A 21,606-nucleotide genomic window follows, 5' to 3' on the forward strand; every position below is an offset into this window, starting at 1 on the left:
CAAGCAAGCTGTGACCTGCAGACCGTGGCAGGAATGCCGGCCCGGCTTGACTCCAGTGGCAAGAGCAGCCCAGGAGCGGCGTCCAACGACCTGCCGGCACACGGTGTGAGTGCTCAGAACATGCCACCCCGCCCCGACTCTTCTCTCTCCCTCATGTACGAACAGTTTAAAGCAGTAGTCTGGTTGGTATTTCAGGGGGGAATCGATGGTACTACTTTGGGATTAATTTGAAATGAATAACAGTCATTGTATAAACAGGATGTGCTCCAATGAGTAGTTTTGCTCGGATGGGAGAAGGAAGGCGAAGAAGACAGAAACAAGCATCCAGATGTCTGAGAGGGCAGATCTGCTGTGACTACAAATGACATTGGCCCTCCCTCATCTCCACACCAACCCTGCTCTGTCCCAGGAGGAAGATGTATATGGAAAGGACTGACGTTAAAGTATAGGGGTATAGACTTTTTAAAGTCACATGGCCCTGGATCACACAGATCCCTAGAAGCAAGCGACAGACTTGTGACAGAAACTCTGATACCCTGGGTCATTCTGGAGAAACCATCAGCAAGACAGTCGAGTGTAAAAATAAATGTATATACCCAATTTGACACTTTCAACTGGAGTACTGGGGATGAAAATTTAAGGATGGTGCCTTCGGGCAGCTGCGTAGCACAACAGGCTCTTCATCTCCCTTTTGATTCCACTTCTCCTTACAGTCCAAAGAGCACCAGCCGCAATTAGTAAACAGAATTGACTCTTTGGTAGCCATCATAAAGCACATCCTGTGAAATACGTACTCTTCTGATTCAAGTGCAACAGTCCCTCCCGCAATCTGAAAGGAGCAGACCAGCTCACAGGCAAGCAACACAATTCAAAGTCCCTGAATCACATTGCAGCTGGAAGGAGCTGAAGCAGTCAGAGGCCGAGCCCCTCGCCTTGCAGATGGGAAATGAGAACACACTCAAGGCCCAGGGCCAGCCCTAGCCTTCAGAAGCATAACTGATGGCACAGGGGGACAGCCTTGGCACCAGGCTCAGAGTGCATTTCCTGTGTTCCCAAGCTGTATGGCAGCCACACGGACTCCGGGTGGGCCGATCCTGAGTTTAAATCCCAACTCTCCCTCACCCTCAGCCAAGTGAGAGATCTTAGCCAAGTCCCTTGCCCTCTGTGCTCTTGGTTTCCTCATCTGTCAAGTGGATCTAACAGTACCTAGCTTGCCAGGTTGATTCAAGGACTAAAAGAAGTAAGAGGACAGAAGCACTTTTGCCCGCTTCTTTGCCTGGGCTCTTCTTCCTAATTGCCTCTGATCTCATGTCTTTCCAGCCTGAAGTGGACATCTCAGGACTGGACTCCTGTATCACCACCTTCAAAACCCTGCCTATTCTTCAATGCACAGCTCAGACCCAGGCTGCCTCTGAAAACTTCCTGATCTCCCAGTGAGATGCATACTGGCCTCCCCTGAGGCCACATAGTACTTCACAGATAGTTCTTTCTGTGGATGATGTCTGGTCCCACCTCAAATGAGAGTTACTGACATACTTGCCTTTCTTATCCAACTGGCACGCACTGAGTCCAGGGCAGGTCCTATGTCACTCATCCGCCAAGCCCAGCATGGTCCAGTAGCTCATCATGGTGGAGAGTCGATGAATCCTGGATGACTCGAACTGGACAGTTTAACGCCATCATCAGTCAACATCTAGTGAGTGTCTCCACTGGCAGAGGCAGGCTCTGGGGATAGTACAAAGGTGAAGTGGACAGGGTCCTTGTTTTCAGAGGGTTTCCAGTCTAGCTGTAGTAACTGGGTGTACAGACACACATGCAGAACAGAAACGGTCCAAGGTAAGCTTGCACAAAAGCAGTACCACAGGCAAGGTTCTGGAAAGTTGTCAGGAAGAAGGAGCAGGCCCTGAAACCAGGCTCAGACAGTTAGGGGAGGCTTCATGAGGACACAGGAAGTGAGGGAGGATATCTGCCATGAGAGAGTAGTGTGGAGGGCAGAGGCACTGAGTGCTGGGAACCGGGGGAGAGTCCAGGCAATGAGACTGGAGGGGCAGCTATGCCCAAGGAGACAGGAGGGCTGCCTTGAACAAGGCCATGTTATGAGTACAGCCTCATAGAGCTTAGTGTGATGGCTAAACTGGGCCCATTCAGTGCTCATAGCAATTCCACGACTTGAGGAATGTTTATTATCCTCATTGGACACATGGACAAACTGAGGCCAGAGAGGTTCAGGCACTTGAATGCTAAGCATTAGGAGCCAGGCAACTCCTGGGCAAAGTTCTGCTTTAGGAAGCATGGTTAAGTTAAAGGGGAGGCTGGGGTCACACGAGGGCCAGAAAGGGGTTAGAAATCTGCTTGGGTCACGTGGGCAATGTCCCCAGCTATGAGAGAATTCAGGAAAAACCAGAGATACAAGACATTCTTCCAGAAACTTTGTTTCCTTAAAGATTCTATCTGCAGTCCCTCTACTTCTCACTGCTGATTTTGTTCCATGGGTAGGGGTGCGGAACTGAGAGGGAGAGGGGTAGCTGAGGTAAAAGAGATTCTTGTGCTTTGTAAAAGGTGTCCAGGAAAGGCTCACTTGCAGGCCACTCAGATGAACCAGGGGTGACCTGAATATTTTGGAAAAGTAACCCCCAAAAAGGAGGAAAGACAGGAGGCACCCAGGCCAGTGCAGAGGCTCAGGTAAAAGCCACCAGCCCCAGACCACAAGCCTGAACTCAGGAGGTAGCAGTGGGGACAGGAAGAGGAGAATTTATTCTGATCAGGCATGTGGGAGGCAGGGACACAGGACTTGGTCACCAAGCAAATGCGGAAGGAGGGTGAGGGTAAGGGGACCCCAGGAGCAAAGCACGGCGACACTGAGTGTGTTGAGCCCCTGACTGAGAGGCAGAGGACAGGAAACAGCTCTGACAGGGAAGTTGGCTTTGTCTGGCTCAGGTCAGGTCTGACGGGCAGCAGGAAACAGAAGAGGAATTTCTCTTCCCACCTGCAGAAAAGGTTCATATAAAGACCGTCCCTCAGGACCCCCGCTGGCCGTCCCAGGGTGGCTTGGAAGGAGAGCCCGCCCGGCCTTCAGCGCCCAGGTGCACGACTCAACCTACAGGTCCCGCCCTCTCCCCGCCTCCGTGCTCTCCGGGGTCCATTCTGAGGGTCACCTGAGGTCGCTGAGGACGCTGGGGCTGCCACTTTGTTGCCTACCGGTGCGGCGCCGACCGGACGCCTATGTCACGGGAGGCAGAAGGGAACTGCCTGGCCTCGGCCACTGAGCCGCCCTTGCCCAGGCCCCGCGCTGTTCCCAGGGCCCGGCTCTCCCAAGGTCCGACTCTCCCGCCGGCTGCGCCCGGCTCCGCCCGGCCCCGCCCGGCCCCGCCGCAGCTCCTCCGCCCGGCCCGCCCTCCCTCCGTCCCTCCCTCCGTCCCTCCCTCCCCGCTCCGCCCAGCTCCGCTCAGCTCCGCCTCCCAACCACCCCCCGCCCCCGTCCCGTCCCGCTCCGCCCAGCTCCTCCTCCCAACCAGCCGACAGTCCCGCCCTGCTCCTCCCCGGCTCCGCCTCCCAACCAGCCGACAGTCCCGCCCTGCTCCTCCCCGGCTCCGCCTCCCTGCTATCTTACGGGTCCCACCCTGCAACTCCCCAACCGCGCCCCGCTGCCCTGCAGACCCTCCTCCCAGCTATACCACCAGTCCCACCCAGCTCCTCCCTAGCCCGCCCTGGCTCCTACCCCAGGCCTTCCTCCAGCTCGCCCCGCTCCTCCAGAGCACCTCCTGTCAGCATCCCCAGGCCCGCCATGCTCCGCCCTAGCCCTGCCCCAGCTCCTCCTCCCAGCTTTCCCCCAACTTGCCCTACCCCTCCCCAGCCCCATCCTGCTCCTCGCAGCTACCCACCAGCCCTGCCCCGCTCGTCCCCAGCTTCTGCTCCCAGCTTTCCCCGACATCGCTCTGCTCTGCCCAACCCCGCTTGGCATCTCCACAGCTCCTCCTCCCAGCTTTCCCCCAGCCCCACACCCCGTTGGCAGCTACTTCGCCAACCTTTCCGCCAGTCCCTCCCTGCCCCTTCCCAGCTCCAACCCGTTCAACCCCAGCTCTCCTCCTACGTTCCCAGCAGCCACGCCCTACTCCTCCCCCAGTTTCGCCTTTCCAGAGTCCCCCACCCTGCCCTACAACTGCCCAGGTCCTCCTCTGCAGTGATCTCCCAGCTCTTCCCAAGGCTCCACGTCCATCTCCACCTCCCCAACTTAATCCCGCTCCTCCCCAGCACTGCCTTCCCAACTTCCTCAGCTCCACCCCGCCCAGCTCCTCCTCTCAGCTCCGCCCTGCTACTCCCCAGGTCCTCATCCCCAGTGGTCCCCCAGCTTCTCCTGTGGCTCCGCCCCAAGCTCCGCTACCCCAGCGCTCAGATCGCCCCCTGCACCTCCCCCCGGCTACACCTCCTCAGGCCCACCCTGCTCTTCGCACAGCTCCTTCTCCGCAACATTCCCCCCAGCTCTGCCCTGCTCCTTCCCTGCTCCTTCCCGCTCATTGCCCGAGCTCGTACCCAACTCTTTCTCACTCGCCGCGCTCACTCCTCTCGCAGGTGCGCCCCAGCTACTCCCCCAGCCCTGCCTCACAGTTCGTCGTCCCCCAGCTCGTTCCCACAGGTCGACCCCCACATACTCCTCCCCCTGCCCCGCCTCCCGTAGCCCCGCCCACGGAACAGCCCCCCAAGCTCGCCTCGCCCCGCCCCTTCTCCCCCACCCCATTTCTTCTCTAACTTCCGGTTCCGCTCGAGCCGCCGGCGTCTACCTCCCGATCCACCGGGATCCTCCCCCGCGAGTCGGGGCCGGGTGAGTCCACACACGTCTCCTAGCGGCCGGGGCTTCCGCGCCTATGTGCGTGTGTACGTAACTGCTTGGCTGCGTGCCTACGTGCTCGCGAACGGGCGTGTTCCGTCCCTCCGTGTGCGTTACGTGGGTTCGAGCCGGCGTACGCCCCGCAAGGAAGGGGCGCCGGCGTCTGTGCGAGCCTGTCAGGTGAGGGACCGCCGACGCCTGTCACCTGTGTGCGGTCCCCGGTGCCGGGCCGCGGCGATGGCGGGAGAGCCACGACGCGGGCCGAGCGCTCTGTCCGCTCTCCGCGGCCCGCGTCGTCTCCTGGCCTGGGCGTGGGAGGCGGTCGTCCAGGCGCTGGCGGCCTCGCCGGCTCACGCGGAAGCGGACGGTCCCGCCTGGTGGCCGCATCCGGGTCAGCCAGGGGCGCCCGCGACTCGGTGCCGGGAGACCCGCCCGCCACAAAGGGAGCCAGGAAGCCCCTGCTGCTGAGGCCTGCTGGGCCCTCCGCGGGCTGGTACCTCTGGGCTGGGGTTTTCCGGGCCTTTGCGGGGGGTGGGGGGGGGGGGTCTGGAAGCACGCGCAGAGCTGCCCAGGCCACCCTTCCCTGTCCCCTCCTCCAGCCACAGTCACACGCCCGCCATCCTTCTAAGTGCCTGTACAGGCAATGGACCTGTGCACATAGAAACAGGAGCACGCTGGTCCACGAGCACCAGTCCTCCCTCACTGCGTCCCTCCCCGCCTCCCCTTGGCCCCCAGGCTGTGACCTACCTGAGGTCCCAGGCTGTGCGGTGTTCCCCTGGTTACCCGTGGCACTCCTCCCAGTGGGGCCTACTCAGGATTTTATTGAGGGGAACGGGATCGTAGGGCCCCCAAATCCTTCCCCTGTGACAATGTGAGGGAGTGGTGTCATCTTTCTCCTGTTGGATAAGGGGTCTGCTAGGCTGTGAGAACAGGATCCCTTACATGAGAATTTTCTCAGCTGCTGGCTGGGGCATCATGTGATTAGCGGAACCAAACCTTGAGTGAGGTGTTTCCCATCCGATGGGCCCGCCTGAGTCCCAGTGGTCCCCCATCCCTGCCGAGTAGAAAACCTGTTCTGGCACATTAGCCAACATTGTCCTCTTGTACCTAATGACTTTTTCTTCTCCCCCCCCTCCCCACTCCAGTCCTTGTGCAGGTGAAGAAGCCCAGACAAGTGGAATAGCGTTTCCTCGTCAGACCACAAAGCAAGTACTCTGCGTGGCGAGACAGGAGGGCAGCTTCACAGTTCCATCCCTCTAGGGGTTCCGCCCACACAGTTCAGTTCTCCTTGTGTCTTTGTGGCCCTGATGAGACAAAGGTTGGCCAAGAAACTGAATGAGGCAAACCTGCAGTCCAGTGATATACCGTCGTAGAAGAAAGAGAAAGGGCCAGGCCACAGGGGGATATCCAGCCTCCCTCGTGAATAATCCGGACCCAGTGAACAGGGCGACCCTTTGTCACCCATCGGGTTGGCAAAGCTTAAGCAGAGTCACGATGCTCAGGGCCGACAGTGGAGTGGGGAAGTGGACCCCTTGCCCGCGGTTGCTGGAGCGTACACAGGGGAGCCTTTGTGGAAGGCGGTCTGCTGGCCTGCATCAGCATCTCAGATGTGCGTGCCGTGACCCTAGCCGCCTACTAAACGTGTCCTCTGCCAACGGGCGGCTGTGGTGATGTCCTCTGTAGTGGCAGAAAGTGCGAAGCAGTCTGTGAGTCTCCGCCAGTAAGGGACTAGTCAGCAAATTGTGGGACGGGCAACCACGGGATGGTTGCCACACAGGCAGTGAAAAAGATGATAGGTGAAGATGTACAGACATGAAGGAATGCGCCGGATGTGCCCTTGATGGAGAAATCATTGTGCACCCTGTGGAGATGTCCAGGACAGAGCTTACACCTACCCCTGAATTAGCTTGCCAGGGTGGTTGTGTCAGACTACCACAGACTGGGTGGCTTCAGCAACAGGAATGCATCGTCTCCCGTTTCTGGGGGCTGGAAGTCCGAGCTCAAGGCCTCGGCTGAATTTGCCTCTTCTGAGAGCTGGGAGAGAAGGTGTTCCATCCCTCCCCGGCCCCCACCTTCTGGTGGTTTCCTGGCCATCTTTGGCATCCCATAGCTTGTAGATCTCTGCCTGTGTCTTCACATGCCTGTCTCTAAACTTCACCCTTTCATATGGACACCAGTCATACTGGGTGAGGGTCTGCCCAGCTGAGCTCATTTGAACTCAAAAGGTCTGTAAAGACCTTTCCTTTATGTGTAAGGTCATGTTCTGAGGTGCTGGGGATTGAGACTTCCACCACACGAATTTGGTGGGGACATGATGCAACCCGGAACAACCTATGAAAGCCCTGAGGGAGGGATGAACTTGGACTGTTCCGGGGATGGAAGGAAGGCCTTTGTGGCTGCAGGGTGGTGAGTAGAGGGGTGAAGGGAGCAGACAGCGGGGTGGGGGGTCGGGGGGGCAGATCACGTGGGGCCTTTAGGCCCTGGCGAGAAGTGTGGATCTGTCCTGGACGGGACAGGAGGCCCCTAGAAGGTTTTGGCAGGGGAGTGACACGATGGATCACTCCTGTGCCAGAACCACTCTGTCCTCGGCGCGGACCCGGGAGTGCCGCGCTCCAGCGGCGAGGCAGAGGGTGATCGGGAGGCCGCTCGAGAGGGCAGCGGGACCTTGGGAGACTGAGGCTGGGATTGTGGCCGTGCAGACGATGGAGACGGGTCAGGCTCTGAGTGGGTTTGGGGACCGGCGCCCACGTGATGTGAGTGCCGGGTGCAGGAAAGGGAGCGCAGCGGCTGCTAGGTCAGGGGGACTGGAACAACAGATTGGTGGTGAAACCACTTGCCGAGGTGGAACGGAAGCGGATTTGGGGTGGCGGTGGTTGGGGACCTGGGGCTGCTGGCTGTGGAGGGTTGAGACGAAGCGGGCATGGCCTGTGTGAACGGGGGCAGAGCGGGCGAGCGTGCGATGTGCAAGCCTGAGAAGAAGGGAACGAGAGGTGGTCGACCGCGTCCGGGCTGTCCGGCCACGAGTTAGATGAGGACGAGACAGGCGGGTCAAGGGTGTGTTCGTGGAAGGTGGGGTGCGGTGCATGGCGAGGAAGTAGAGGCTGCGAGTGTAGACGGCTGTTCTGGGGGGACCTCTTGCTATGCACAGGTTTGGAGAAGGCCGCCGCAGGAGCTGGAGGCCTGTGTGGGCCCCGGGGGCGGGGGGGAGTCTTTGTCCCTGCGGTGAGGGAGACACGGGTGTGGCTCTCTGCAGACGGGACCGCCTACTCACGGGGGACGGGAGGGAGGCTGCCTGAGCAGGAGCATGACCGAGCCGGGCCCCGGAGTGAGCCAGAGTGCTAGACCCCAGAGCACAGCTGAGGGCAGCTCGGCCGGAGAGACAGACGCAAGGCAGCGGGTCTGGACGTGGGGACGGGCAGGACGGTGGATTGGGAAGGGGGTGAACGTGGGGGAGCTTTTGTGATCACGGGGCCTTGTCTTTGAGAGTGGATGTGTTTCCTTAAACAAGAGAATGTCATTGAGGCCAGGTTTATGTACTTGAGGAACTGGGAGCAGAGATGAGCCGGAGTAGGTGGTACTCATGGGCTCAGTGTAGAGCCCCAGGCCCGATGATGATGATGATGATGATGATGGGAGCCACTGTTTGTAACTGTCCTGTTAGGTGCCATGTACTGGGCTGGGTGCCCTTGGCACCTTGTCCCCGATCCTCACAGCCATGCTGGAGACTGAGGCTCCGTGAGGTACCAGCACCCAGCTGAGGTTCAGGCCCGGGGCCCTGCTCTTCCCACTGCACGGCTCTGTCCTCCCGTGAGGGGGGGGGGGCCCCCCCCCCCCCCCCCGCCCCCCGTCCAGGTGCAAGGGCAGGGGGTACATGCACTCAGATCCCCTTGCAGTCATGGGCCATCTGTCTGTTCCTCGGCACCTCCTTCTCAGATGCAGAGAGGGGTGATGGTAGCGCCGCTGTACCGGGTGATTTGAGGATTGAGTCCTGTGGTGTGTGGTTCGTGCCCCTCCCCTGTGCTTGGCGTAGAGACAGTGCGTGCGCCCCGGGACCAGTTGATCCTGCTCTTGTATTTCCTTTCTCTAGGCTCAGCTCGGGGTTGGGGGTGTCTGTTGATAGTGAGAGCAGTGGGGCAGGAAGGGGTCAGAGGAGGGTGGCACCCAAAGGGGCCGGGGCCATCTGAGATCGCGGGGCGCCCCCAGCGCCGAGCTGAGGTTAGATACCAAGGATTTGTGCTCCGCCGCCCCAGGACAGGAGCCCGGGGATGTGCAGTGTGTCAGCGGTGGCAGGGCCAGGGACCCGAGTGGGTTGGCGGGAGAAGAAGCGAAGCCCAGGACTGGCCCTGTCTGTGCCGGGAGAGGGCTAGAGCCGGCTCGCTGAGTCGTTAAACCCAGGGGCCCGTCCCCCTCGGTGCTCTCCTGGGGCTCCGTGGCCTCCGTTGTAGCACTGACCACGTGCTGTCCTGGCCATGCCTTTCTCTAGCTGTCTCCACCGTCGTCCGTGAGCTCGCCCAAGACTCCATCTGATGGACAAGTCGTCCTGATCACCGGCCCCTTCCTTTGGGCCTGTCGGTTGACTGTGTAGTGATAGAAAGAAGGAGCCAGGGCTCTCGGCTGCCCCACCGTCCAGGTCAGTGGGGTCTCAGGGCAACCCGGGGGACACTGGGGAGAGGCCTTGCCCGCGGGGTCCTGAGCTTGGAGCGCTGGGCGTGATGCTCGTTGACATTCGTGGTTCCGTGTTCCCGCAGGCCAGGGGAGGCCCCAGGAGCTGTAGGGAGATGAAGTTCGGCTGCCTCTCCTTCCGGCAGCCTTATGCGGGTTTCGTCTTAAACGGGGTCAAGACCGTGGAGACGCGTTGGCGTCCTCTGCTGAGCAGCCACCGGAACTGTACCGTCGCCGTCCACATCGCCCACAGGGACTGGGAAGACGGCGCGTGGAGGACGCTGCTGGCGGAGCGGCTGGGGATGGCCCCCGCTCAGATTCAGGCCTTGCTTCGGGCAGGGGAAAAGTACGGCCGTGGCGTGATAGCTGGCAAGTGATGACAGGCCACATGCTGCTCAGACGCCTCCAGGGGCTACGCCGCAGGACCTAGCTCGGGAGTTTTGTGGCTTGTTTTCTTTTGAACTGCTTGGTGTGTGAGCCGAGCAACACACCGTTCGGAGGGGCAGCAAGGGGCCGTGCGCTGGGGGTGGGGGGGGTTGCCGAGGTCCCACGACCTCAGGGGAACCCTGCGTCCGCTCTGGGCCTCAGTTCCCATTTTTGATCTGAGAGGCAGGGACGGCTTCCGAGTCTCCACGTGGCGTTTGCCTGTGGGTGTGTATGCGTACACCCGTGTGTTTGTGCACGAGTGTGTGTGCGTCTGTGTGTGCGTGCGCGTACCTGCGGCAGAGACCGTGGGAGGCGGAGACCGCAGGACCCGGGGTGGGTTGGGGTAACCTCCAGATTCAGGCTGTTGCCTGGCTTCGTGGGCGATGCCCCACCCCCACCGTCCCCGCATCCCGGGTAAGTTCCCTGCGCCCTCGTTGGGTCAGGTCCCACTGCCGCACCTGCCACCTGCCGAAGTGCTCGGGGACCTGATGGCCTGTTCCCCCTGGCGTCTGGAGCCCTTCTGATCTCCGCCCGCTGCCCTGAGCAGTCTGGCTGGGACCAGCCCATCGTTTGGGTGTGGTCGTTGAGGACAAGGCCCTCCGCTTCTTTCTCTCCGTCCCTCGGCCTCACCCAGAATTCCCTGAACAGAGTTTGGCACGTCGCAAATGCTCGGCCAGAGGGGCCCCGTGTACTCCGTGGCCCCTTGGTGAGACCCTCGTGGTCTCTGGTGGTTGTAGCTTTCGACAGCCGTGTTCTCCCAACAGGCGGGCCTCGGTTTCTGGAAGGAAAAACCAGCGCGTGCTTCTCTTTGTGCACAGGGCTTGTTGACGTTGGGGAAACGTTGCCGTGCCCAGAAGACTTAGCTCCCGATGAGGTCGTGGAACTGGAAAACCGAGCTGTGCTGACCAGCCTGAAGCAGAAGTACCTCACGGCGCTTTCGAACCCCAGGTGGTTGCTGGAGCCCATCCCCAGGAAGGGCGGAAAGGATATCTTCCAGGTAGACATCCCAGAGCACCTGCTCCCCTCGCGGCAGGAGGCCTGAGGAGCGTGCAGGGTTACGGAGAAGCCAGCTAAGTCACGACCCGTGAGCTGACCGTCGTGCCGCAGGCGGGGACCGCAGCTCTGGTCTGGCTGGGCCCCGCCGCGGAGAGCGCTGCCGCTGCGTGCTGTTCGTGGACACAGATCTCTCCGCTCCCGTGCGGGGGACGGGCCGGCGGGACTTTCCTTGTGAGCTGCCCGTCTGGGCTCCTCGACAGGCTCGAGGACTCTGAGCTTCAGGAGAAAGGGAAAGCGGCCGTAAAGGCCTCTGCACCGTGACTAATTTGGGTTGCACCAAGAAATACGTTTCGGGGCGCCTGGGTGGCTCAGTCGTTAACGTGTCTGCCCTTGGCTCGGGTCATGATCCCGGGGTCCTGGGATTGAGCCCCATGTCCGGCTCCCTGCTCCACGGGGAGCCTGCTTCTCCCTCTGCCCCTGCTTGTGTTCCCTCTGTGTCTCTCTGTGTGAAATAAATAAAATCTTTAAAAAAAGAAATACATTTTAAGAGAACTGGTTAGTGTATCCCCCCGTCTTCGTTCTGGTCAAAAGTCGGAGAGTGAACAGCGTCCAGGGGATGTTGTGGGAAGGCTGGGAGCCGGCGCTGAAGGAAGGCCCGGGAGGGAGTGGCCAGCCACGGACGGCCCCGTTCACGGTGACGAGGACGTCAGCCTGAGAAACAGAGCACCCGTCCGTCCTCGCAGATGACTCTTGCTCTGTTGTAAAAGCGTCCCTTGGCCCACGAAGTGTGCGTGTTACACACATGGCACGGCTGCTACGTGTGCAAGGAAAGGGTCCTAAATACAGCACTGATGGAAAAGTGATAAGTTGCGTTGTTTATTTTGTGGGAAATCTTTTGTTGTTGGTTTTTGTGTGTTCCTTAGCAAAGGTTCTAGTGGTTGTCACCTATGAGGATGGTGGGCCACCCCCGCCCGCAGCCCCCACCCCCACCCCGCCATTGACTGGAACGGCCTGTGTCTTCTGAGCTCGACTAAAGGGGTCCTACGTCCCTGCTTTTCGGTGGGCCTCTTTGGAAGGCCCCTGGCCCCCGCGCTAGAAGCACTCAGCTGCTGATCAGAAACTTGCCGGCATCACAAGGGGACCCACGAGGAAAGCCCCTCCTGTCTCAAGCTTCGTGAATGCTGGAAAGGGGGACAGCGCCAAGGTCAGGAGTGAGGCTGTTGTCTCTCCTGACCGGCAGGCAAGGCTCAGGCGACCAGATCTTCCTGGGCCTGCCTCAACACTCCTTAGCCAGCTCCTTGGCCGAGTGGGTGAAAATGCTGCCGCTTCAAAGAAAAGAGGGCCCACGGGGGCCAAAACCGGTCCTGGGCCAGGATTCGCAGCCTCCTCGGGTTTATCCGATGAGGTGTGTGTAGTATCGCAAGTTAGAAAGAACACAGACTCGCCGTTGTCATTGTTTATTTACTCCTGCGGAGTTTTGCTTTTCTTTATTAAAGCCAAAAATAGAGTCAGGGCTACACAATGGTGATTTTTATCTGTCACCAGTGGCCTGTGAGCTTAGGGACCCGGGTTGTCCTTGAAGTGTTCACAGAGTGCACACTTGTAATCTGAGGAGCCCTCCTGCTCCTCGTTCTCACTGGGGGCCTCGTTTGGGGACATGAACAGAAGGGCAGCCAGCAGGATGGAATAACAGGTGTTGTACAGCAACATCACTGACTCATAATCGGGGTAGGCCGGGGGGGCAGTGGGCAGCTCCCCCGCGCCGTCCCTTCCGGCAGTAGCCGGGGGCACAAACATCACATTCCTGGAGGTGCCCTCCCCACTTGGGCCCCCCTGCCCACTTGGGCCCCGGTCTGCCATGGCATATGTGGCTATGCTGCTCAGGGCCCAGATCTCAGAGAAGGCAAAGGCCCGGATGCCACTGGGTCCCTGAACATTTGGGGCTTCTTCGGGGTGCGCCTCGTCCCCTTTGGTGGATTCGTTGTGATGGATTCGTGGGGAACGTCTTGTCGCTGCTACCTGCTTCTTCCTCTTCAGAGGTGTTGCACTGCTTCCTGGCCACCCGGTGCCAGTTGTCAGGTTACCTTTTCCCTGAATATTCTCGAGCAGCACGGGCCTGTCTCGCTGGAAGTTGGAGTTGCGGTACATCTGAAACGAGAGTCATCCTTTTAGTCATTCCGGAAGGAAAGAATCGTGTTCCCGGCTGCTGCCGCCGTTGCCACGGCCACCGCGGCCACCACTGGCGCCACCACTACTCCCTGCCCCTCCCCCCCCCCCCAGGCAGTCATAATGGCCTAGATAATGGTCTAGTTCTACTATGGAGGAAAGGTCCTCTGCGGCTGCCTGCGAGGTTCCTCACGCCCTAGAGCCTGAGCTCACCACCCACACAGCATGCATAGGTTAAGGTGTTCACACACCTATCTGACGTTCCCTGGCTTCTGTTTAGGCATAGAGGAATATGTTAATAAAATATTAATAAGAAATTAAACCCTTTCGGGAGATCCTTCATCTGGGTCTACTGGGAAGCTGTTGGAAGGACAGAAAACGGGGGAAACGCAAGGACTCTCTACGTTACCATCATCCTCTTGTTCCCCGGGGCGTGAACCGAAGGGTCGTCTGGGCGTATTTTGCTGAACCCGTACAGGTTCATTAGGCGGATGAACCCCTTCAAGCTGTCAGTTTCGAAGATTCTCTCTGGGCCCCTCCGGTGAAGAATCTCCCTCTGGAAAAGGTCTTCATCGATGATCACGGTGTCGCCGTCGTCATTCCAGCGCACGGACGTGAAGGTGTTGTCCTCCACGATGCTCCAGAGCTTCCTCGGGAAGGAGAGCCCGAAAATGTTCTGTCCCACATTGGCGGCACCCAGGTTTGGGGCCTGTGGCTGTGGGTTGTCTTGGGGATCTGGATCTCGGCTCACAGCTGGGTCCTCATGCTTCTCTAAAACCTCCCTGGAATCCAAATGTGGTTCCAGGGAGGAATTAGATGGGACCTCTGTTGCTGCCTCCCCATCACCAGGTGGAGGCAGCTTGACTTGGTCCATCTTGTCGGTACTCTGACCAGCCATGGAGCTAAGTCTAGATCGGGAGCATTTTCACCCCGAGACCATCTCACTAGACTCTCGAGTCAGAAATGCCTTCGGCCAGTACAGGGATGCCCAATATATACTGTTCACAGAATTCTGGAGTCTTGTAGTGGGGCAACCGGGTGCCTGGGTCATCGCCCTCTTTATTTGTCATGTGATGTCACAAAGGTGACTCTGAGCTGGTCTGGAGAGGGAGCCCTGGCCAAGTGTGGGGGAGGGGAGGGGTACAGGCCCCCAGCTTCTCTCTTTTCTACAAGTATACAAAAGTATGGTTTGAGTTCCCCAGGAAGGCTCCTGTCTACAACCAGGCACATTGTTTCCCGGGGCCAGGCCCTGGATGGGTAGAGAAACCACAGTCCTAGGTCCACTCCCACTCCCTGAGGACGTGGGGGGGGGGGGGGCGGGTACCTGTTCTTGGCCTCTCTGATTAGCTCAAGGGCCAGGCCCTGGTTAGCCCTGGCTTGGCTACCACCGAGTCTGCCCGGGTCAGATGGGCCCTTGGGAGACTGTATCTCTCAGAAGATGGCAGTCCCTAGCGGTCTGGTTGGCCTAGTCTCAGTTGGTAGCCCCCCTCTTCTTCCTGCCCCCTCCCCCTGCACTTCCTGCTTTGGTCTCTTTCACCTGCTCCTGCTGGTTAGTTGGTCCTGCTCAGATGGGCCTGAACCAAGAGCCCTGTTTTCTTGCCCCTGGGTCAAGTCGTCCCCAGAGTAGGGCTGTGCTAGAGCACGGTGAGAGCGCTCCTCTCGTTCCTCAACCTCAGTGTTACCCACAGCACCTCAGACACACGGCTAACCCAGAGCGCCAGCGCTGTCAGTGAATGGCCGCCTCCTCTGCCGAGCTCGAGGGTCTCCTGTTGAGCTCTGCTTGTCCCCAGATCTCATCCCTCGCCAGATCACAGTGGGATTGTCTTTAGTTTCCATTTCTTCCCTATAGAAACTCTCCTCGTTGCCCGAGATGTGCTCACTTTGGGGACACTTGTGCTCGCCCTTTGCAAATCTCCTCCCGCGGACAGGTGGATTCAGCCTCCCTTGAGGCTGCCTCGAAAGCCCTCTCTCCTTTCTTCAGTAGAGTGGTTTGGCTTCAGCTCTCCCAGATTTCTGGCCACCCGCTTCCAAATTGGATCTCCCTTGGCACTTCCCCTTTTAATTACTTGATTTTGGGGTTCAGCATGTTTTCTGTTTCTGTTGAAACAAAGCATTTCACGGACCCACTCCCATGCCAGCGCTGCTCCCCTTGCCCACCCCCACCCTGACTCCTGTGTCCCTCTCCTGCCATGACCTTGATGGTAGATACCTTGAGTAATGTCATTTGCTCTGGGGTTACTTTTCAAAGGGCCTGTTTTATACAGTCTCACTCCCCAGGAAAACTCCTGCTTGTTTAGCTAGACGTGACCAGAGGAAGCCAATATGCAGTATCTGAAAATAGAGGAGAGTCTGGGCGTGGGATGGGACAAAAACCTAAATGAAAGTCATCTTCACCATAGATGAGAGGATGGGACCGTGGTTGGAGGGATACATGTTCCCTAGCCACCTGGACAGCTTTGTTCTTAATCTTCACTCTGGTGCCGTGGAAAGGCCCCGCCTGCGAGGATCCTAGCTCCTTGAGCCAGCTCTGCCACCGAGGAGGGTCATTCGCCCTCTCTGAGGGTCAATCCTTTGTGTCTAAACAGGGAGCGCCAAGAGGGTTCGAGAGAGGGTCTCCCGAGGGGACTTTCCATCCAAGGGCTGGGACCCTCGATGGAGCCCCCAGGTCTAGAATCGGGCTGGCTTCGTGGTCTTTGTGCTGCTTGACAGTTTACCAAGTGTTCATTCCAGAAGTCAGTGTGTGCTGTGGGGGCCTGCCTCGAGAGGCTAAGGATTTACACGGGAGCTTAAAAAAGGGCCACCGTTTAAAAGCCATTGGTGGCTTCTCAGAAGGGGGCTCCTAGAGTCTCTGGTTAAACAGCCCAGCTTCCTTCAGTTGCGTACCTAAGAATTTTCTCCTCAATGAGCTCTTTAAAGAATGAAAATGATATTTTGCTGGGGCCTTTGCGAGCCCCTGAGCTCTGCTGTTTACTTAGAGGGACTGGACCGTGTGTGTGTGTGGGGGGGGGAAATGGGGAGAGATGACCAGTCGGGAACCCACGGTCTGGCGCTCCACAGAGATCAGGCAGTGATGTGATTTGACTTGATTTAGGCACCGTCGGGTCCTAAGTCTGGTGTAGGACCGTTGCCTAACGTTCTTGGTCTCAGGTCCCCAAATCTCCCGCTGGGGCTCAGCATCTAGGACAGCAGGCTCATCTTGTCCCCTGAAGAGGAAATAGCCACAGTGCCGTCTTCAGTCTAGTTGAAGGGCATGATGGAAGTTTCAGCCTCCCTCAGCTAAGCCTTCTCAATCCCAGCATTTCACCCCCAGGACCTGTGGCTGCCACTCAAGACAGTCTTTCTTAGACAGCTTCCATGCTCAAGACCCTTGGAGAGAAATGACTGCTCTTCGGTGCTCCAAAGGCCCCAGACGTGACCGGGACGGGTGGCCGCCTTACACGGGGCCAAAGCCCCAGTCAGGCGACTCGGCAGAGCACAGCTGAGGGGGCTGCGAGGACAGCCACCCCGAAGGGACTCGCCACAGCTTCTGCGCAGCCCTGTGGCCATCGAGAAAGGGGCCGAGCGCTGGGCTATGGGGCCCGAGGCCCGGAGCCTCCGCCCAGCGAGCCTGGCTCTGGGGCCTTGCCTGCCGCCCCTGCCTTCGGGCCCCCGTCCTTCAAGCCATCCGTTGCTCCCTGGGTCCCGGGAGCTGCCCCCTTCCTGGTCTCCATGCCCCGCAGGCACCGCCCTTCCCCTGCACTTGGCTCAGGTCCCAGCTGACGGGACTCTCTCAGCCACCGCTCAGAAGGAACGCATCTGTGGCTAGACGCAAGCCCTGAGACATCCATCCCAGGCCTGCCTTCTCCCGCCCCCCTGGCCCCTGCTCTCACCTTCCCCGGGCCCGCGCCCGCCAGCCCAGAAGCCCTCCGGCGCCTCTCACTCACGGTGTGTGGGGCACCAGCCGCCGCCGCAGTGCCGGCCAGCACTGTTCTCTTACACACCTGGAGCTCCTGTCAGGGGCGGACCCCAAGCTGCCCCCTCCTGTGGTGCTGCCTCCCTGAGGCCCCCCTCTGGGGCCCGGGCCCCCTCAGGGCTCCCCTCCTGGGGCACCCATGTCCAGCCCAGCTCCCACATGCAATCCCAGTCGAGATGCTCCTGTCTCCCCCTCCAGACTAGGAAGGCAGTCCTTGAGGACAGCAGAGACCACCATGTGAACCTGGTCCCCGAAAGTTCTGTGCCCCCCAGCAGCAGCTGGGCGGCCTTTCGCGTCCTGGAAAACAGCTCTGTGTTGTAACGGGGCGGGAGGAGCCGTCAGCGAGGACACCTGCCTCACCGTGGCCGTGCTGAGCACTCCCTGGGGTCTGGGCCATTCACTCGGGACCACGGTCCCTCGGGCAGGTATCAGGAAAGGCCCAGCCGAGGCCGTGGCAGGTGGAGTCAGGGGCCCAGGTTCCACCTGAGCAAGTGGAGCCAGGCCCTTCTGTCTGCCCTGAAGCCATGAAGCCCCCCCCACCCCCGTACGCTGGGGGGACGAGCAGCAGAGGAGGCTTCCTGGTCTGGCTGGTGTCACATTTCTGTAGCTTCCGAGGCTCAGGGGACAATGGGAAGCATGTCCTTAGAGGCTAAACATGGCCCGGGGCCGTCGAGTAAAACGTGCCTTTCTAAAGGAGCCACGTGCAAGCTTGCTTCCCAGCCAGCCTCCCTCCCTGGCTGTACACAGCGGGGGGGGGGGGGGGGGGGGGGCGGATTCTCCCGGTTCCCACCGGCTTGCCTTTCGGCAGTCTCTCAGACACGTCTCCTTCAGGGACCTTCTCCCACCGGGAGCCCGGGCGTTACAGTCACTCCACCACTGTCTCTCTCTGCTGTGAACTCTGAAGCTTGGAAACAGAACCCGTCTCCTGGTGCTTTCTGCCTCCTGGAGCCCCTGGAAAAGGAGGACCACGTGGGAGGGAGAGGCAGCCTGCCGAGAGACAGAGACTTTGAGAGACTGGAAAAGCAGGGTTCAGGCCGTGTTCCCAAAATGAGCCAAACGGGTCCTGTGTGCGCGGGCCCCTAGGTGGTGGATTTCATCACGGCAGACTGCCTCCCGTGGGCTCCAACGGCCCCAGCACCCAGCTCGAATTTTCTTTCATGTTGACGATTGCTTCAAATGTAGCTCAAAGCGGCACACTTGGGGCCGTTTGGAGGCTGCCTGCTTGCCATACCCCACCAGGCCTCACCCCACGTCTGCTAAGAATACAGAAGAGAGAGCTTTGTGGTTCTCAGACCCCAAGCCAGTCCCCCGAGCTGCTGAGCTGAGCCCCCTCCCCGAGCAGGTCCTTCCCTGGCCTTTGTCCGTCAGCCCACGGGGCCGCTGTAGCCAAACGCCACAGCCTGAGCGGCTTAGGACTACGGGACATCGCTGCTCTCTCTCCTGGTGCTGGAGGGGCAAGGGGCCAGCAGGGTGCCAGCAAGGTGGAGTGAGAGCCCCCCTCCTGGTGCACAGCTGCCACCTTCTCGCCGTGTCCTCTCCTGGTGGAAGGGGCTGGGGAACTCTCCGGAGCCGCTTTTACAAGGCGCTACTCGCATCCACGAGGCTTCCACCTTCTTGACCTAAACACCTCCCAAAGGCCCCACCTCCAAAGGCCATCATGTTTGGTGCTTAGGATTTCAACAGATGTATCTGGGGGAGGGGGGGCGGCACCCACCGAGACCGGAGCACTCCCATCCTGCATCGAGCCCCCCTGACAGTAAGCCCGTGGGCAGTCTCATGCTGTGAGGGGGCTCCCCTGGAATGGGACTCTGTTCAGGCGCCACCCAGGAGAGCCGCTTGTGTGTTGCTGCCTGTCCTGGTCTTGTCCTCTTCCTGGATCAGCCCCCAATCCCTGGAGCCCCCTGCAGTTTGCTCATGAGCTCTTGGGAAATCACAGGTCTGACCCTTAGAGGCTGATGTTGATCCAAGGCGAGGTGCAGGGTTTTTAGCCCAGCTCGGGGGGACGCGAAGGATGGCAAGGCCAAAAAGGCTTGGGAAAGCGTCTGCTCGTCACGGGGACTTGGGCAGCCGCTGTCTGGCCTGGCAGTGTCTCGACTTTCTGAAGGAAAGCCACTGACTTTGTGAGACCCCGAACTCACAAAGCCTAGTTGGCTGCCTTGAACGCTGAGCCCAAACCTGCAAGCGTGCACTGTGGGTGGGCCTGTTCGGCCTCAGCACCAGCTGTGCTGAAAGGAAATCAGGCAAAGCTCCACGAACAGATCTGGAGCTCTGGGATCCTTGCAGGTTTGGGACCCTCCCTCTGGGGGGGGGGGGAGGGGTCCAAATCTGTCCGCATATCTTGGGGGCCGTCCTGGACCCCCGTCGCGGTCCCTTGCAGATGTGCACGATAGAGGGCCTGTTCTCTCCTGCGACCAAGGGAGACAGAGCTGCCCAGGGGCGTGGCATTTCCGACACAGACCAGTGAGTGCACTCCTGACTCGGGATGCCCACGGAAGCCGCACGTCCCTGGGGGGCCCATCACCGGGACCGGGAGGCCTCCATGCGCTCTGCACAGATCCAACGCAGGCCCCTGTGCCTTGGACTCATCGTGCAGGCCTAGCCTGGCTAGTTGTAGTCTGCAACAAGGACTGCTTGCCTGGGCCCCTCGGCCTGCTCCTGCCGCACCCACCAGGTGGGGAGGGTATTCACTCAGCCTTCCCGGGAAGGCCTTGCTCTTTTCTCTCCCCCTCACGTGATAAGCGATCGGGATGAAAAGGGTTATGGACACCTGTTTCAAAAACTGCCAGAAATTCAGGATGTCGTCATCCTGACCACCTCTTGACCCTGATGAGTCTTTTCGGTTCCCTTCTATGACAACGCTGGTCTGTGAAAATGCTTTAGACCCTCTTGCACAGGAGCCCTCCAGACAAGAGGGTCTGGGGGAGAAGAGGGGCGGGGGGACGAAACAATGCAGTTTGATCACTGAACAGACACACTCATTTTGGAACCATGGAGGAAAGACAAGCCCTACACCCGGGACGTGCGGGGCAGGGGGAGGGCTCTGTGATCCTGGTGTTTCAGGAGCGCGCCTGGAAGCTTGCCCCCTCCTGAGGAACGCTCCTGTGCTGCCCCTGGAGCTGCCACAAGGCGGGCAATCGAAAAGGACAGCCGACGGCCGAGGCTGCGAGCAGCCGGACAGCAGCGTGACACAGCTGGGGTGGCTCCGGCAGCGCGGCCACCAGTCACCTCCCTTCTGCCATTCTCCACCCGGACACAGCAGCACGTTCCACAGGGTAAGGGCCCAGTCCTACCAGGAGGCCCACGCCACTCCTGCCCGTCCCAAGCCCTGGGCTGTTCTGGGTGCTTGTGACCAAAAGGCCCTAAAGCAGAGGTTCCCAGGACCCCGTCCGCCGGTGCCCTGAGCGGCCTGGAGCAGCTCACAGACAGGCACACAACTCACTCACTAAGACCCCCGGCTGCTTGCAAACGGATGTAGCTCAGGAACAGCCAGACGCAAGAGCTGCGTGGGCCACTGGGCCACGGGATGTGGGCAGGGGTGCGGAGAAGCTTGCGTGCCCTCTGAGTGCGCCCCTCCGCCCACGCCTCCATGTCACCCACCTGAAAGCTCTCTGAGCCTGTCCCTTTGGGGTTTTATGGAGGCTCCCCCACTCAATCGCCAGCCTCTCTGCCCTCCCCCGTGGTCAGGGGGTGGGGGAACTGAAAGGTCCCACCCGCTAACCCCCTGGCTGGTGCACTTGGCAATCAGGCCCCCTCCCTAGGTGCTTCTCAAAGTCACCTCATGGACATAACAAAAGACACCTTCATCGCTCTCCGGGCTTTGGGATTACAAGAGGGTTTGGGGAGCTCAGAGTCAGGACTCTGGACCAAGACCAAGTATATATGAGAAATGCATTTTGGTCATTGAATGACCAACCATATATCTTCATTATGAATCACATGAGCATACCTGCATTTCACCTATTAGGAATCCTGTTGCCGTGAACATGGGTACACAAAGCAGTTTTGAGACCCAGCTTTCAAGTCCTTAACTGTACGCTCAGAATTGGGATTGCTGGCTCATACAGTCATTTCCATTTCTAATTTTTTGAGGCCCCGTCACACTCTTTTCCACAGCAGCTGTTATCGGGTTACATTCCCACAAAAGTGTACAAGGATTCCGATTTCTGCACAGACCCTACGTTGGAAAGGCAACAAAACTCTCTTTCTTCTGCTCAAACTTTCTGATGCCGTTGAAAGGTAGCAAACACCCTTCCTTCCTGTCACAGGAGAGTGCTCTGTCTTCTCCAGGATCCAATGGCTATTCTCAGAGCAATTCTCCATTTCAGACTATGCTCCGACACCCGAGGTACCCCTTCTCCAAGTAGGACCGCTGTCATACCCCAGCTTCCCGGGGACCAGCCACACAGAAGCAATCACAGGGACCAGACACGCCCAGCCGCCAGGACTCAGGGCATTTCCACTGCAGTGCTCGCCCCGGGAGCCGCACCCCCTCGCCCTGCCTCCGCTTCTTCTGCGGGTCTCAGGACACCCCTCCCACCTTCCTGCCAGGACTGCGGCTGCTAGACACGGTCCCCTATGG

At 59.5% G+C, this 21,606-nt stretch overlaps 2 protein-coding genes across 6 annotated transcripts; one reads left to right on the forward strand and one right to left on the reverse strand.

The window, feature by feature from the left end:
• The first annotated feature begins 4,753 nt into the window (after nt 1–4,753).
• EOLA2 (endothelium and lymphocyte associated ASCH domain 2) lies at nt 4,754–11,324 on the forward strand. 5 transcript variants are annotated; one of them, XM_032397395.1, is made up of 5 exons: nt 4,754–4,819; nt 5,971–7,231; nt 9,309–9,455; nt 9,574–9,856; nt 10,732–11,324. In XM_032397395.1, exons 4-5 carry the CDS (start codon nt 9,604–9,606, stop codon nt 10,953–10,955), a joined length of 477 nt encoding a protein of 158 aa, XP_032253286.1. In that variant the 5' UTR covers nt 4,754–4,819; nt 5,971–7,231; nt 9,309–9,455; nt 9,574–9,603; the 3' UTR covers nt 10,956–11,324. The 5 variants fall into 5 exon arrangements, with proteins under 5 accessions (XP_032253286.1, XP_032253290.1, XP_032253291.1 ...); XM_032397399.1 differs by having other exon boundaries at nt 5,971–7,050; XM_032397400.1 differs by having other exon boundaries at nt 5,971–6,030.
• Nucleotides 11,325–12,343: 1,019 nt separating this feature from the next.
• Nucleotides 12,344–13,987, reverse strand: LOC116627664 (heat shock transcription factor, X-linked member 3-like). Its single transcript, XM_032397542.1, has 2 exons — nt 13,485–13,987; nt 12,344–13,057 (listed from the first exon to the last, which is right to left on the reverse strand). Exons 1-2 carry the CDS (start codon nt 13,971–13,973, stop codon nt 12,467–12,469), a joined length of 1,080 nt encoding a protein of 359 aa, XP_032253433.1. The 5' UTR covers nt 13,974–13,987; the 3' UTR covers nt 12,344–12,466.
• Nucleotides 13,988–21,606: the final 7,619 nt, after the last annotated feature.

This window comes from Phoca vitulina, unplaced genomic scaffold (genome assembly GCF_004348235.1).
Source record: "Phoca vitulina isolate PV1807 unplaced genomic scaffold, GSC_HSeal_1.0 scaffold99, whole genome shotgun sequence".
NCBI lineage: Eukaryota > Metazoa > Chordata > Mammalia > Carnivora > Phocidae > Phoca > Phoca vitulina.

Excerpts from the sequence above, each read along its gene's own strand:
- EOLA2 (XM_032397395.1), top strand. The coding sequence starts at position 9,604 with ATGAAGTTCGGCTGCCTCTCCTTCCGGCAGCCTTATGCGGGTTTCGTC. Across the intron at positions 9,857-10,731 it reads CGGCCGTGGCGTGATAGCTG|GGCTTGTTGACGTTGGGGAA; the intron begins GCAAGTGATGAC and ends CTTTGTGCACAG.
- LOC116627664 (XM_032397542.1), bottom strand. The coding sequence starts at position 13,973 with ATGGCTGGTCAGAGTACCGACAAGATGGACCAAGTCAAGCTGCCTCCA. Across the intron at positions 13,058-13,484 it reads CGGGGAACAAGAGGATGATG|ATGTACCGCAACTCCAACTT; the intron begins GTAACGTAGAGA and ends CTCTCGTTTCAG.